Below are 14,603 nucleotides of genomic sequence, written 5' to 3'. Positions count from 1 at the left end.
AAACCTTTCCAAATAATACAGGATGGCAACATTTTCTCTGGTTTGTCCACAATAGATATGTTTGTTTAGGAAACCAAAGGATTGCTGGAAGCGAAACTGTTTGACTAAATGAGAAAAACAGCTTGTATGTCTCCAATGCTTTTGAAATATAATTCATACAAATGAGCAGATTTTCTTCATTATATTTCCATGACCAGACTATGTAAACATATTCCTATCCACAGCGGACACTGAAAGCCAAATGTTTGAAAGAAAACAATTCTTGTAATAAAGTGTACGGTACAATGGGCATTGTTTAGATCAGTGATTTCTCAACTCCAGTCCTCAAGGCCTATCTGTTGGTCATGATTTAAGAATATCACATAGAATGAATACCTGTGATAAGTCCTGATGCATTGTCAATAACTATATCACCTGCTCAATACTAAGGAAATCCTGAAAACACGACATGATGTGGAGTCGTGAGTAGGGATGAGCGAACTCGAACTGTATAGTTCGGGTTCGTACCGAATTTTGGGGTGTCCGTGACACGGACCCGAACCCGGACATTTTCGTAAAAGTCCGGGTTCGGGTTCGGTGTTCGTCGCTTTCTTCGCGCTTTTGTGACGCTTTCTTGGCGCTTTTTGAAAGGCTGCAAAGCAGCCAATCAACAAGCGTCATACTACTTGCCCCAAGAGGCCATCACAGCCATGCCTACTATTGGCATGGCTGTGATTGGCCAGAGCACCATGTGACCCAGCCTCTATTTAAGCTGGAGTCACATAGCGCCGCCCGTCACTCTGCTCTGATTAGCGTAGGGAGAGGTTGCGGCTGCGACAGTAGGGCGAGATTAGGCAGATTAACTCCTCCAAAGGACTTGATTAACTGATCGATCTGCAGCTGTGGATCATTGAGCTGCTGATCCTCAATTGCTCACTGTTTTTAGGCTGCACAGACCGTTTGTCAGTCACATTTTTCTGGGGTGATCGGCGGCCATTTTGTGTCTTGTGGTGCGCCAGCACAAGCTGCGACCAAGTGCATTTAACCCTCAATGGTGTGGTTGTTTTTTGGCTAAAGCCTACATCAGGGTGAAGCTGTCACACCAAGTGCATTTAACCAGCAATAGTCTGTTCATTTTTTGGCCATATACAAAATCAGGGGCAAGCTGCGCCTGTCACCAAGTGCATTTAACCCTCAATGGTGTGGTTGTTTTTTGGCTAAAGCCTACATCAGGGTGAAGCTGTCACACCAAGTGCATTTAACCAGCAATAGTCTGTTCATTTTTTGGCCATATACAAAATCAGGGGCAAGCTGCGCCTGTCACCAAGTGCATTTAACCCTCAATGGTGTGGTTGTTTTTTGGCTAAAGCCTACATCAGGGTGAAGCTGTCACACCAAGTGCATTTAACCAGCAATAGTCTGTTCATTTTTTGGCCATATACTAAATCAGGGGCAAGCTGCGCCTGTCACCAAGTGCATTTAACCCTCAATGGTGTGGTTGTTTTTTGGCTAAAGCCTACATCAGGGTGAAGCTGTCACACCAAGTGCATTTAACCAGCAATAGTCTGTTTATTTTTTGGCCATATCCCAGTCTAATTCTGTCACTAAATCCATACCGGTCACCCAGCGCCTAAATACTAGGCCTCAAATTTATATCCAGCTAAATCTGTCCCTAGTGCTGTAGCTGGGCGAGTTATTTAGTGTCCGTTCAAGCACATTTCTTGTTCTGGGTTGAAATACAATTCCCAATTTAGCAATTTCATAATTTAGTGGTTTCTGCTATATCAGAGCTATTTGAAATCTATCCCTAAAAGGGTATATAATATTCAAGGTGCACATTGGGTCATTCAGAATAACTTCACACACACCCGCTACTGTGTATTTCCAAGTCTAATTCTGTCACTAAACCCATACCTGTCACGCAGCGCCTAAATACTAGGCCTCAAATTTATATCCCGCTAAATCTGTCCCTAGTGCTGTAGCTGGGCGAGTTATTTAGTGTCCGTTCAAGCACATTTCTTGTTCTGGGTTGAAATACAATTCCCAATTTAGCAATTTCATAATTTAGTGGTTTCTGCTATATCAGAGCTATTTGAAATCTATCCCTAAAAGGGTATATAATATTCAAGGTGCACATTGGGTCATTCAGAATAACTTCACACACACCCGCTACTGTGTATTTCCAAGTCTAATTCTGGCACTAAACCCATACCTGTCACCCAGCGCCTAAATACTAGGCCTCAAATTTATATCCCGCTAAATCTGTCCTTAGTGCTGTAGCTGGGCGAGTTATTTAGTGTCCGTTCAAGCACATTTCTTGTTCTGGGTTGAAATACAATTCCCAATTTAGCAATTTCATAATTTAGTGGTTTCTGCTATATCAGAGCTATTTGAAATCTATCCCTAAAAGGGTATATAATATTCAAGGTGCACATTGGGTCATTCAGAATAACTTCACACACACCCGCTACTGTGTATTTCCAAGTCTAATTCTGGCACTAAACCCATACCTGTCACCCAGCGCCTAAATACTAGGCCTCAAATTTATATCCCGCTAAATCTGTCCTTAGTGCTGTAGCTGGGCGAGTTATTTAGTGTCCGTTCAAGCACATTTCTTGTTCTGGGTTGAAATACAATTCCCAATTTAGCAATTTCATAATTTAGTGGTTTCTGCTATATCAGAGCTATTTGAAATCTATCCCTAAAAGGGTATATAATATTCAAGGTGCACATTGGGTCATTCAGAATAACTTCACACACACCCGCTACTGTGTATTTCCAAGTCTAATTCTGGCACTAAACCCATACCTGTCACCCAGCGCCTAAATACTAGGCCTCAAATTTATATCCCGCTAAATCTGTCCTTAGTGCTGTAGCTGGGCGAGTTATTTAGTGTCCGTTCAAGCACATTTCTTGTTCTGGGTTGAAATACAATTCCCAATTTAGCAATTTCATAATTTAGTGGTTTCTGCTATATCAGAGCTATTTGAAATCTATCCCTAAAAGGGTATATAATATTCAAGGTGCACATAGGGTCATTCAGAATAACTTCACACACACGCTTCTGTGCATTTCCAAGTCTAATTCTGTCACTAAATCCATACCGGTCACCCAGCGCCTAAATACTAGGCCTCAAATTTATATCCAGCTAAATCTGTCCCTAGTGCTGTAGCTGGGCGAGTTATTTAGTGTCCGTTCAAGCACATTTCTTGTTCTGGGTTGAAATACAATTCCCAATTTAGCAATTTCATAATTTAGTGGTTTCTGCTATATCAGAGCTATTTGAAATCTATCCCTAAAAGGGTATATAATATTCAAGGTGCACATAGGGTCATTCAGAATAACTTCACACACCCGCTACTGTGCATTTCCAAATCTAATTCTGTCACTAAACCCATACCTGTCACCCAGCGCCTAAATACTAGGCCTCAAATTTATATCCCGCTAAATCTCTCGTTACCGCTGTCCTGTTGTGGCTGGGAAAGTTATTTAGTGTCCGTCAAAGCACATTTTTTGTTCTGGGTTGAAATACAATTCCCAATTTAGCAATTTCATAATTTAGTCGTTTCTGCTATATCAGAGCTATTTGAAATCTATCCCTAAAAGGGTAGATCATATTGAAGGTGCACATAGGGTCATTCAGAATAACTTCACACACACGCTTCTGTGCATTTCCAAGTCTAATTCTGTCACTAAATCCATACCGGTCACCCAGCGCCTAAATACTAGGCCTCAAATTTATATCCCGCTGAATTTGAATACAATACATTGGGCCAAATAATATATTTGTTGTTGTGGTGAACCATAACAATGAGAAAAACATCTAGTAAGGGACGCGGACGTGGACATGGTCGTGGTGGTGTTAGTGGACCCTCTGGTGCTGGGAGAGGACGTGGCCGTTCTGCCACATCCACACGTCCTAGTGTACCAACTACCTCAGGTCCCAGTAGCCGCCAGAATTTACAGCGATATATGGTGGGGCCCAATGCCGTTCTAAGGATGGTAAGGCCTGAGCAGGTACAGGCATTAGTCAATTGGGTGGCCGACAGTGGATCCAGCACGTTCACATTATCTCCCACCCAGTCTTCTGCAGAAAGCGCACAGATGGCGCCTGAAAACCAACCCCATCAGTCTGTCACATCACCCCCATGCATACCAGGGAAACTGTCTCAGCCTCAAGTTATGCAGCAGTCTCTTATGCTGTTTGAAGACTCCGCTGGCAGGGTTTCCCAAGGGCATCCACCTAGCCCTTCCCCAGCGGTGAAAGACATAGAATGCACTGACGCACAACCACTTATGTTTCCTGATGATGAGGACATGGGAATACCACCTCAGCATGTCTCTGATGATGACGAAACACAGGTGCCAACTGCTGCGTCTTTCTGCAGTGTGCAGACTGAACAGGAGGTCAGGGATCAAGACTGGGTGGAAGACGATGCAGGGGACGATGAGGTCCTAGACCCCACATGGAATGAAGGTCGTGCCACTGACTTTCACAGTTCGGAGGAAGAGGCAGTGGTGAGACCGAGCCAACAGCGTAGCAAAAGAGGGAGCAGTGGGCAAAAGCAGAACACCCGCCGCCAAGAGACTCCGCCTGCTACTGACCGCCGCCATCTGGGACCGAGCACCCCAAAGGCAGCTTCAAGGAGTTCCCTGGCATGGCACTTCTTCAAACAATGTGCTGACGACAAGACCCGAGTGGTTTGCACGCTGTGCCATCAGAGCCTGAAGCGAGGCATTAACGTTCTGAACCTGAGCACAACCTGCATGACCAGGCACCTGCATGCAAAGCATGAACTGCAGTGGAGTAAACACCTTAAAACCAAGGAAGTCACTCAGGCTCCCCCTGCTACCTCTTCTGCTGCTGCCGCCTCGGCCTATTCTGCTGCTGCCGCCTCGGCCTCTTCCTCCGCCTCTGGAGGAACGTTGGCACCTGCCGCCCAGCAAACAGGGGATGTACCACCAACACCACCACCACCACCTCCGTCACCAAGCGTCTCAACCATGTCACACGCCAGCGTTCAGCTCTCCATCTCACAAACATTTGATAGAAAGCGTAAATTCCCACCTAGCCACCCTCGATCCCTGGCCCTGAATGCCAGCATTTCTAAACTACTGGCCTATGAAATGCTGTCATTTAGGCTGGTGGACACAGACAGCTTCAAACAGCTCATGTCGCTTGCTGTCCCACAGTATGTTGTTCCCAGCCGGCACTACTTCTCCAAGAGAGCCGTGCCTTCCCTGCACAACCAAGTATCCGATAAAATCAAGTGTGCACTGCGCAACGCCATCTGTGGCAAGGTCCACCTAACCACAGATACGTGGACCAGTAAGCACGGCCAGGGACGCTATATCTCCCTAACTGCACACTGGGTAAATGTAGTGGCAGCTGGGCCCCAGGCGGAGAGCTGTTTGGCGCACGTCCTTCCGCCGCCAAGGATCGCAGGGCAACATTCTTTGCCTCCTGTTGCCACCTCCTCCTTCTCGGCTTCCTCCTCCTCTTCTTCCACCTGCTCATCCAGTCAGCCACACACCTTCACCACCAACTTCAGCACAGCCCGGGGTAAACGTCAGCAGGCCATTCTGAAACTCATATGTTTGGGGGACAGGCCCCACACCGCACAGGAGTTGTGGCGGGGTATAGAACAACAGACCGACGAGTGGTTGCTGCCGGTGAGCCTCAAGCCCGGCCTGGTGGTGTGTGATAATGGGCGAAATCTCGTTGCAGCTCTGGGACTAGCCAATTTGACGCACATCCCTTGCTTGGCGCATGTGCTGAATTTGGTGGTGCAGAAGTTCATTCACAACTACCCCGACATGTCAGAGCTGCTGCATAAAGTGCGGGCCGTCTGTTCGCGCTTCCGGCGTTCACATCCTGCTGCTGCTCGCCTGTCTGCGCTACAGCGTAACTTCGGCCTTCCCGCTCACCGCCTCATATGCGACGTGCCCACCAGGTGGAACTCCACCTTGCACATGCTGGACAGACTGTGCGAGCAGCAGCAGGCCATAGTGGAGTTTCAGCTGCAGCACGCACGGGTCAGTCGCACTACAGAACAGCACCACTTCACCACCAATGACTGGGCCTCCATGCGAGACCTGTGTGCCCTGTTGCGCTGTTTCGAGTACTCCACCAACATGGCCAGTGGCGATGACACCGTTATCAGCGTTACAATACCACTTCTATGTCTCCTTGAGAAAACACTTAGGGCGATGATGGAAGAGGAGGTGGCCCAGGAGGAGGAGGAGGAGGAGGAGGAAGAGGGGTCATTTTTAGCACTTTCAGGCCAGTCTCTTCGAAGTGACTCAGAGGGAGGTTTTTGGCAACAGCAGAGGCCAGGTACAAATGTGGCCAGCCAGGGCCCACTACTGGAGGACGAGGAGGACGAGGATGAGGAGGAGGTGGAGGAGGATGAGGATGAAGCATGGTCACAGCGGGGTGGCACCCAACGCAGCTTGGGTCCATCACTGGTGCGTGGCTGGGGGGAAAGGCAGGACGATGACGATACGCCTCCCACAGAGGACAGCTTGTCCTTATCCCTGGGCAGCCTGGCACACATGAGCGACTACATGCTGCAGTGCCTGCGCAACGACAGCAGAGTTGCCCACATTTTAACCTGTGCGGACTACTGGGTTGCCACCCTGCTGGATCCACGCTACAAAGACAATGTGCCCACCTTACTTCCTGCACTGGAGCGTGATAGGAAGATGCGCGAGTACAAGCGCACGTTGGTAGACGCGCTACTGAGAGCATTCCCAAATGTCACAGGGGAACAAGTGGAAGCCCAAGGCCAAGGCAGAGGAGGAGCAAGAGGTCGCCAAGGCAGCTGTGTCACGGCCAGCTCCTCTGAGGGCAGGGTTAGCATGGCAGAGATGTGGAAAACTTTTGTCAACACGCCACAGCTAACTGCACCACCACCTGATACGCAACGTGTTAGCAGGAGGCAACATTTCACTAACATGGTGGAACAGTACGTGTGCACACCCCTCCACGTACTGACTGATGGTTCGGCCCCATTCAACTTCTGGGTCTCTAAATTGTCCACGTGGCCAGAGCTAGCCTTTTATGCCTTGGAGGTGCTGGCCTGCCCGGCAGCCAGCGTTTTGTCTGAACGTGTATTCAGCACGGCAGGGGGCGTCATTACAGACAAACGCAGCCGCCTGTCTACAGCCAATGTGGACAAGCTGACGTTCATAAAAATGAACCAGGCATGGATCCCACAGGACCTGTCCGTCCCTTGTCCAGATTAGACATTAACTACCTCCCCATAACCATATATTATTGGACTCCAGGGCACTTCCTCATTCAATCCTATTTTTATTTTCATTTTACCATTATATTGCGATGCTACCCAAAGTTGAATGAACCTCTCCTCTGCCTGTGTGCTAGGCCTAAATATATGCCAATGGACTGTTGCAGTGGTGGCTGACATGAAGCCTGATTCTCTGCTATGACATGCAGACTAATTCTCTGCTGACATGAAGCCAGATTGTCTGTTACGGGACCTCTCTCCTCTGCCTGGGTGCTGGGCCTAAATTTATGACAATGGACTGTTGCAGTGGTGGCTGACGTGAAGCCTCATTCTCTGCTATGACATGCAGACTGATTCTCTGCTGACATGAAGCCAGATTGTCTGTTACGGGACCTCTCTCCTCTGCCTGTGTGCTAGGCCTAAATATATGCCAATGGACTGTTGCAGTGGTGGCTGACGTGAAGCCTGATTCTCTGCTATGACATGCAGACTGATTCTCTGCTGACATGAAGCCAGATTGTCTGTTACGGGACCTTTCTCCTCTGCCTGGGTTCTGGGCCTAAATTTATGAAAATTGACTCTTACAGTGGTGGGTGACGTGAAGCCTGATTCTCTGCTATGATATGAAGACTGATTCTCTGCTGACATGAAGCCAGATTCTCTGTTACGGGACCTCTCTCCTCTGCCTGGGTGCTGGGCCTAAATTTATGACAATGGACTGTTGCAGTGGTGGCTGACGTGAAGCCTGATTCTCTGCTATGACATGCAGACTGATTCTCTGCTGACATGAAGCCAGATCCTCTGTTACGGGACCTCTCTCCTCTGCCTGTGTGTGTGCTGGGCCTAAATATATGCCAATGGACTGTTGCAGTGGTGGCTGACGTGAAGCCTCATTCTCTGCTATGACATGCAGACTAATTCTCTGCTGACATGAAGACAGATTCTCTGTTACGGGACCTCCCTCCTCTGCCTGGGTGCTGGGCCTAAATATATGCCAATGGACTGTTGCAGTGGTGGGTGACGTGAAGCCTCATTCTCTGCTATGACATGCAGACTAATTCTCTGCTGACATGAAGCCAGATTGTCTGTTACGGGACCTCTCTCCTCTGCCTGTGTGTGTGCTGGGCCTAAATATATGCCAATGGACTGTTGCAGTGGTGGCTGACGTGAAGCCTCATTCTCTGCTATGACATGCAGACTAATTCTCTGCTGACATGAAGACAGATTCTCTGTTACGGGACCTCTCTCCTCTGCCTGTGTGTGTGCTGGGCCTAAATATATGCCAATGGACTGTTGCAGTGGTGGCTGACGTGAAGCCTCATTCTCTGCTATGACATGCAGACTAATTCTCTGCTGACATGAAGACAGATTCTCTGTTACGGGACCTCCCTCCTCTGCCTGGGTGCTGGGCCTAAATATATGCCAATGGACTGTTGCAGTGGTGGGTGACGTGAAGCCTGATTCTCTGCTATGACATGCAGACTAATTCTCTGCTGACATGAAGACAGATTCTCTGTTACGGGACCTCTCTCCTCTGCCTGTGTGTGTGCTGGGCCTAAATATATGCCAATGGACTGTTGCAGTGGTGGCTGACGTGAAGCCTCATTCTCTGCTATGACATGCAGACTAATTCTCTGCTGACATGAAGACAGATTCTCTGTTACGGGACCTCCCTCCTCTGCCTGGGTGCTGGGCCTAAATATATGCCAATGGACTGTTGCAGTGGTGGCTGACGTGAAGCCTCATTCTCTGCTATGACATGCAGACTGATTCTCTGCTGACATGAAGCCAGATCGTCTGTTACGGGACCTCTCTGCTCTGCCTGTGTGCTAGGCCTAAATATATGCCAATGGACTGTTGCAGTGGTGGGTGACGTGAAGCCTCATTCTCTGCTATGACATGCAGACTGATTCTCTGCTGTCATGAAGCCAGATTGTCTGTTACGGGACCTCTCTGCTCTGCCTGTGTGCTAGGCCTAAATATATGCCAATGGACTGTTGCAGTGGTGGGTGACGTGAAGCCTCATTCTCTGCTATGACATGCAGACTGATTCTCTGCTGTCATGAAGCCAGATTGTCTGTTACGGGACCTCTCTGCTCTGCCTGTGTGCTAGGCCTAAATATATGCCAATGGACTGTTGCAGTGGTGGGTGACGTGAAGCCTCATTCTCTGCTATGACATGCAGACTGATTCTCTGCTGACATGAAGCCAGATTGTCTGTTACGGGACCTCTCTCCTCTGCCTGTGTGCTAGGCCTAAATATATGCCAATGGACTGTTGCAGTGGTGGCTGACGTGAAGCCTCATTCTCTGCTATGACATGCAGACTAATTCTCTGCTGACATGAAGCCAGATTGTCTGTTACGGGACCTCTCTCCTCTGCCTGGGTGCTGGGCCTAAATTTATGACAATGGACTGTTGCAGTGGTGGCTGACGTGAAGCCTGATTCTCTGCTATGACATGCAGACTGATTCTCTGCTGACATGAAGCCAGATCCTCTGTTACGGGACCTCTCTCCTCTGCCTGTGTGTGTGCTGGGCCTAAATATATGCCAATGGACTGTTGCAGTGGTGGCTGACGTGAAGCCTCATTCTCTGCTATGACATGCAGACTGATTCTCTGCTGACATGAAGCCAGATTCTCTGTTACGGGACCTCTCTCCTCTGCCTGTGTGTGTGCTGGGCCTAAATATATGCCAATGGACTGTTGCAGTGGTGGCTGACGTGAAGCCTCATTCTCTGCTATGACATGCAGACTAATTCTCTGCTGACATGAAGACAGATTCTCTGTTACGGGACCTCCCTCCTCTGCCTGGGTGCTGGGCCTAAATATATGCCAATGGACTGTTGCAGTGGTGGCTGACGTGAAGCCTCATTCTCTGCTATGACATGCAGACTAATTCTCTGCTGACATGAAGACAGATTCTCTGTTACGGGACCTCTCTCCTCTGCCTGGGTGCCGGGGCCTAAATATCTGAGAATGGACTGTTCCAGTGGTGGGTGACGGGAAGCCAGATTCTCTGCTATGGAACCTCTCTCCAATTGATTTTGGTTAATTTTTATTTATTTAATTTTTATTTTAATTCATTTCCCTATCCACATTTGTTTGCAGGGGATTTACCTACATGTTGCTGCCTTTTGCAGCCCTCTAGCTCTTTCCTGGGCTGTTTTACAGCCTTTTTAGTGCCGAAAAGTTCGGGTCCCCATTGACTTCAATGGGGTTCGGGTTCGGGACGAAGTTCGGATCGGGTTCGGATCCCGAACCCGAACATTTCCGGGATGTTCGGCCGAACTTCTCGAACCCGAACATCCAGGTGTTCGCTCAACTCTAGTCGTGAGGACTGGAGTTTAGAAACGCTGGTTTACATACAAGCATATGAAATGAAAGGCAGACCATACACATTAGATAACTGTCGGTTGGGCACTCATTTGTCTGACAGATGTCTCTCCCAACTGCCCCATACACATGGACACTCAGCTTGGTCAGGGGGAGAGGGCCACTGTCAGACTCTGGCCGTGGGCTATCTCCCAGAGAACAAAAGGATTGGGATGTTAAAATCCAACTTCCAATTCTTATGTCCCCTGATATCTGTCACGGATGTTCCCGCGACAGGTGGCAGGAGATTGGTGAGACTGGGAACACGTGGTTTGATCTGACATGTTTTCCGTTTAGATCAAATGACATCTGTGTTGTTTCTGGTGCTTGCCACACCTTCTTTCCCCAGGTGGCTATTAGGGTCATTTAACCTTCTCTATTTATTGTTGCTTCTCCCACAATGCTGTGCGGTTTATAGCTTCTGTTTGGACCTTTGGATAGATTGTGCTTGGATCTCGGCTGAGTTCCTGGTGCTTCCATTGAAGTGAAGTCTTTACTTTCCCTTTTGTATTTTCCTTGGGTTCTGTGTGTTGCATTTCCCTATTGTTTGCATTCGGCCTGAAGGAGACTCCTGTTCGTCCTTCCTTTTGGAGGAACAGGTAGTCTCGTCCCTGCCATTAGTAACAGGGTCTATAGGGCTTGATATACCTTTGGAGTCTGTTCATACTGATAGTCAGTCAGGATTTTGGTTAGGGTTTTCACTAGGTGTCCATTTTCCTTCCCTAGTTCTTAGGCCTGATCCTCTGTTCCCCCCTTCCCTCCTATGTTTGGTGTGGTGTTTCCCTCCCACACTGAAGCATGACAATATCTGGCTTTGGGGGAAGAGTTGAGTGGCCCCCATACACATTAGATGGACAGTTAGTCCTGACTAAATCGTTGGTTCAGCAATACACATCTAGTGTGCATAGCCAGCTTCAATTTCCAGGACTTAAATATTGATGACCTATTGTCATGTTAGGTCATCAGTATTAGATCTGTGGGGGTCCGAACATGCTTGCACTGAAAAGTATACAGTGGAAGGAGCCAGAAGCAGAAGGCTTCTTCCAATGTGTAGTTTTCATTGCTGGTGTCCTGCAGATCAGCTCCCATTCACATGGATGCAGTATTCCGGCACTGCCACTACAACTTGAAATGATACACCTCTTTCAATTTCTGTCCATTGAATAGTTTTTGGTTCTCATGGCTGACTGGAATAGCTGATCGACGAGAGTGCCTGACCCCCACCTATATGATATTGATAAGCTATCCTGAGAATAGCTTAGTCCTGGAAAACCCCTTTTAGGGCTCTTTCACACTTGCGTTGTCCGGATCCGTTGTGTACTCCATTTGACGGAAGTGCCTGCCGGATCTGTAACACCGCAAGTGAACTGAAAGCATTTGAAGACTGATCCGTCTTCAAAATGCGTTCAGTGTTACTATGGCAGCCAGGACGCTATTAAAGTCCAGAATGACGTCAGAGCGCCCCATGTGCATGGATGACGTGATCCATGCGATCACGTGATCCATGCGATCACGTGATCCATGCGCGTGGGGCGCCCTGACGTCACTCTGAAGCACCCCGGGAGCCGCACGGACGGTAGGTATACTGCTCCCCCGCTCCCCACTACACTTTACTATGGCAAACAGGACTTTAGCGTCCTGGCAGCCATGGTAACCATTCAGAAAAAGCTAAACGTCGGATCCGGTAATGCGCCAAAACGACGTTTAGCTTAAGGCCGGATCATGTGCATTCATTCCGGATCCGGCCTTGCGGCAAGTGTTTAGGATTTTTGGCCGGAGCAAAAAGCGCAGCATGCTGCGGTATTTTCTCCGGCCAAAAAATGTTCCGGTCCTGAACTGAAGACATCCTGATGCATCCTGAACGGATTTTTCTCTATTCAGAATGCATGGGGATAATCCTGATCAGGATTCTTCCGGCATAGAGCCCCGACGACGGAACTCTATGCTGGAAAAGAACAACGCAAGTGTGAAAGAGCCCTAAGATATTTCCATCTAAGGAGTTAAGGTTGAGATTGTAACATTTCCCAAATGGCATCTAATGCGTCCAGGAGCTGAAGAGTTTTTGCTAACCATCCATATAGAGTTCAAATAAAGCGTCATCCTCTATGATTTACTTACAGTAAATCCTTACAAAAGGTCATTGTTGTGCCTGGCCCATTGCCAAGCTTTGATTTTTACAGCCTAAAGGAAAATATGTTTAATTGTTGTTTTTTCATTTTTTTTCTTTGCAGTCGTGAATCAAGAAGGCCAACCACTGATTGAAGGAAGACTTAAAGAGAAGCAGGTCCGGTGGAAGTTTATCAAAAGATGGAAAACGCGCTATTTCACCTTGGCAGGAAATCAGCTTCTTTTTCGCAAAGGAAAATGTGTAAGCATTCTTGTACTGACTCTACATTTCCCGTGTTGTTTACATATTACATAGGTTCCCCTGAAGGTTTTAATTATTCGTACGCCTGATAGTACAGCTTGTAGCTGCCAGCCAAAAACTCTGGACATGTTTTTTTTTTAATCAGTGGGGTCTGTATCTTTTCTTTGCAGAAACTGCACACATGGCCTCCAGTCTAAATTGGTCTTTAGGGTGCTGATTTACCTTGAACAGTACTGTACATTTTGTACCAATGAGATGAGTTGGAGATTTAATCTGTCAAAATTTTGGCTGTAAATAGAAACACACAAGGCAGCGTGTCTAGGATAAGCACTTAGATGCTGCAAAAGAAGCAAATGGATCTATGTGAAAAAACATTGTTTGTATGTTAAAGGGAAGTAGATTTGTACCTATGAAACTAACTGACCTGTTACATGTGCACTTGGCAGCTGAAGGCATCTGTGTTGATCCTATGTTCATATGTGCCTACATTACTGAGAAAAATGAAGTTTTAATATATGCAAATGAGCATCTAGGAGCAACGGGGGTGTTGCCATTACACCTAGAGGCTCTGCCCTCTCTGCAACTGCTGGACCCTCTGCACTTTGACGGAATCATGCAGTGTAAACGTGATCATGCGTGGCCCTAACTTCTCCTGAAGTCAATCAGAGTGGAGAGAGTATGGCAGTGGCAGAGAGAGGAGAGCCTCTAGGTGTAACATCGACGCCCCCGTTGCTCCTAGATTCTTATTTGCATATATTAAAACATCATTTTTCTCAGCAATGTGGACACATAAGAACATGGGACCAACACAGATGCCTTCAGCTGTCAAGTGTACATGCAACAGGTCAGCCAGTGTCATAGGTACAAATCTGCTGACAGATGTCCTTTAATATATTTTTTTCGAAATATGTTCCTATGATAGGTACACAACTTTTCTTAATATTTAGTACAGCAACAGATGATATATAATGTTAGTAGAATTTTGATTATTTTTATATAAGCTACATAAAAAAATGTAGGGCATGCCACTCCTAACTTATTGGAAACATCTTTTGGCTAATGTACAAATGCCCACCAGTCCACATACTTTTCTACATCTACATGACATTCTGTAGGTCTTGATCCTTCCTCAGACGGTTTCAGATTAGTTTTCATCTGTTCTCTACTGTAAAGTACCAAATTTCTTTGATATTTACCACCAGCATTGCCACACTTTTATGAACCTATACAGTAAAACTAGTAAAGTTAATTAGGTATCACTAGATGTATTGCATGCAGTCACTAGAGGGCAGCATAGCTCTCCCGTAGGGGAGAGGTCAGTCAGAGGGGTAGAGAGGAAGTTGATCTAAATAGCAGCTGGCTCTGTTATGGGGGAATTGTGGGAACTGAGGACCTATGTGTCATGATGCCTTCAGCAAGCTAGTTTTATGATAAATTTACTGGGCTTCTATTTATGTTGCTTTAGCTCAATCTAGTGGCTGTTTATTTCCTTGATTGTCCCATGCGATCCAATGTATTTATTACCTATGACCGTGTTAACATAATCAACTCAGCTCATAACAGCCATCTTTTACAAGAACTATTGAAGGCCAAGCAGCATATCTGTAATCGACCTTTTCACCAGACTTAAAA

General features: G+C 47.1%; 1 protein-coding gene across 1 annotated transcript in view; it reads left to right on the top strand.

The window, feature by feature from the left end:
• The window catches only part of VEPH1 (ventricular zone expressed PH domain containing 1), a 529,573-nt gene that overhangs the window by 496,262 nt on the left and 18,708 nt on the right, over positions 1-14,603 (top strand). Inside the window, exon 13 of the mRNA XM_044289371.1 lies at positions 12,835-12,971. Coding sequence (XP_044145306.1) covers positions 12,835-12,971 — 137 coding nt within the window. The remainder of the gene's footprint in view (positions 1-12,834; positions 12,972-14,603) is intronic.

This window comes from Bufo gargarizans, chromosome 4 (genome assembly GCF_014858855.1).
Source record: "Bufo gargarizans isolate SCDJY-AF-19 chromosome 4, ASM1485885v1, whole genome shotgun sequence".
NCBI lineage: Eukaryota > Metazoa > Chordata > Amphibia > Anura > Bufonidae > Bufo > Bufo gargarizans.
This window is presented reverse-complemented; position numbering and strand designations above follow the sequence as displayed.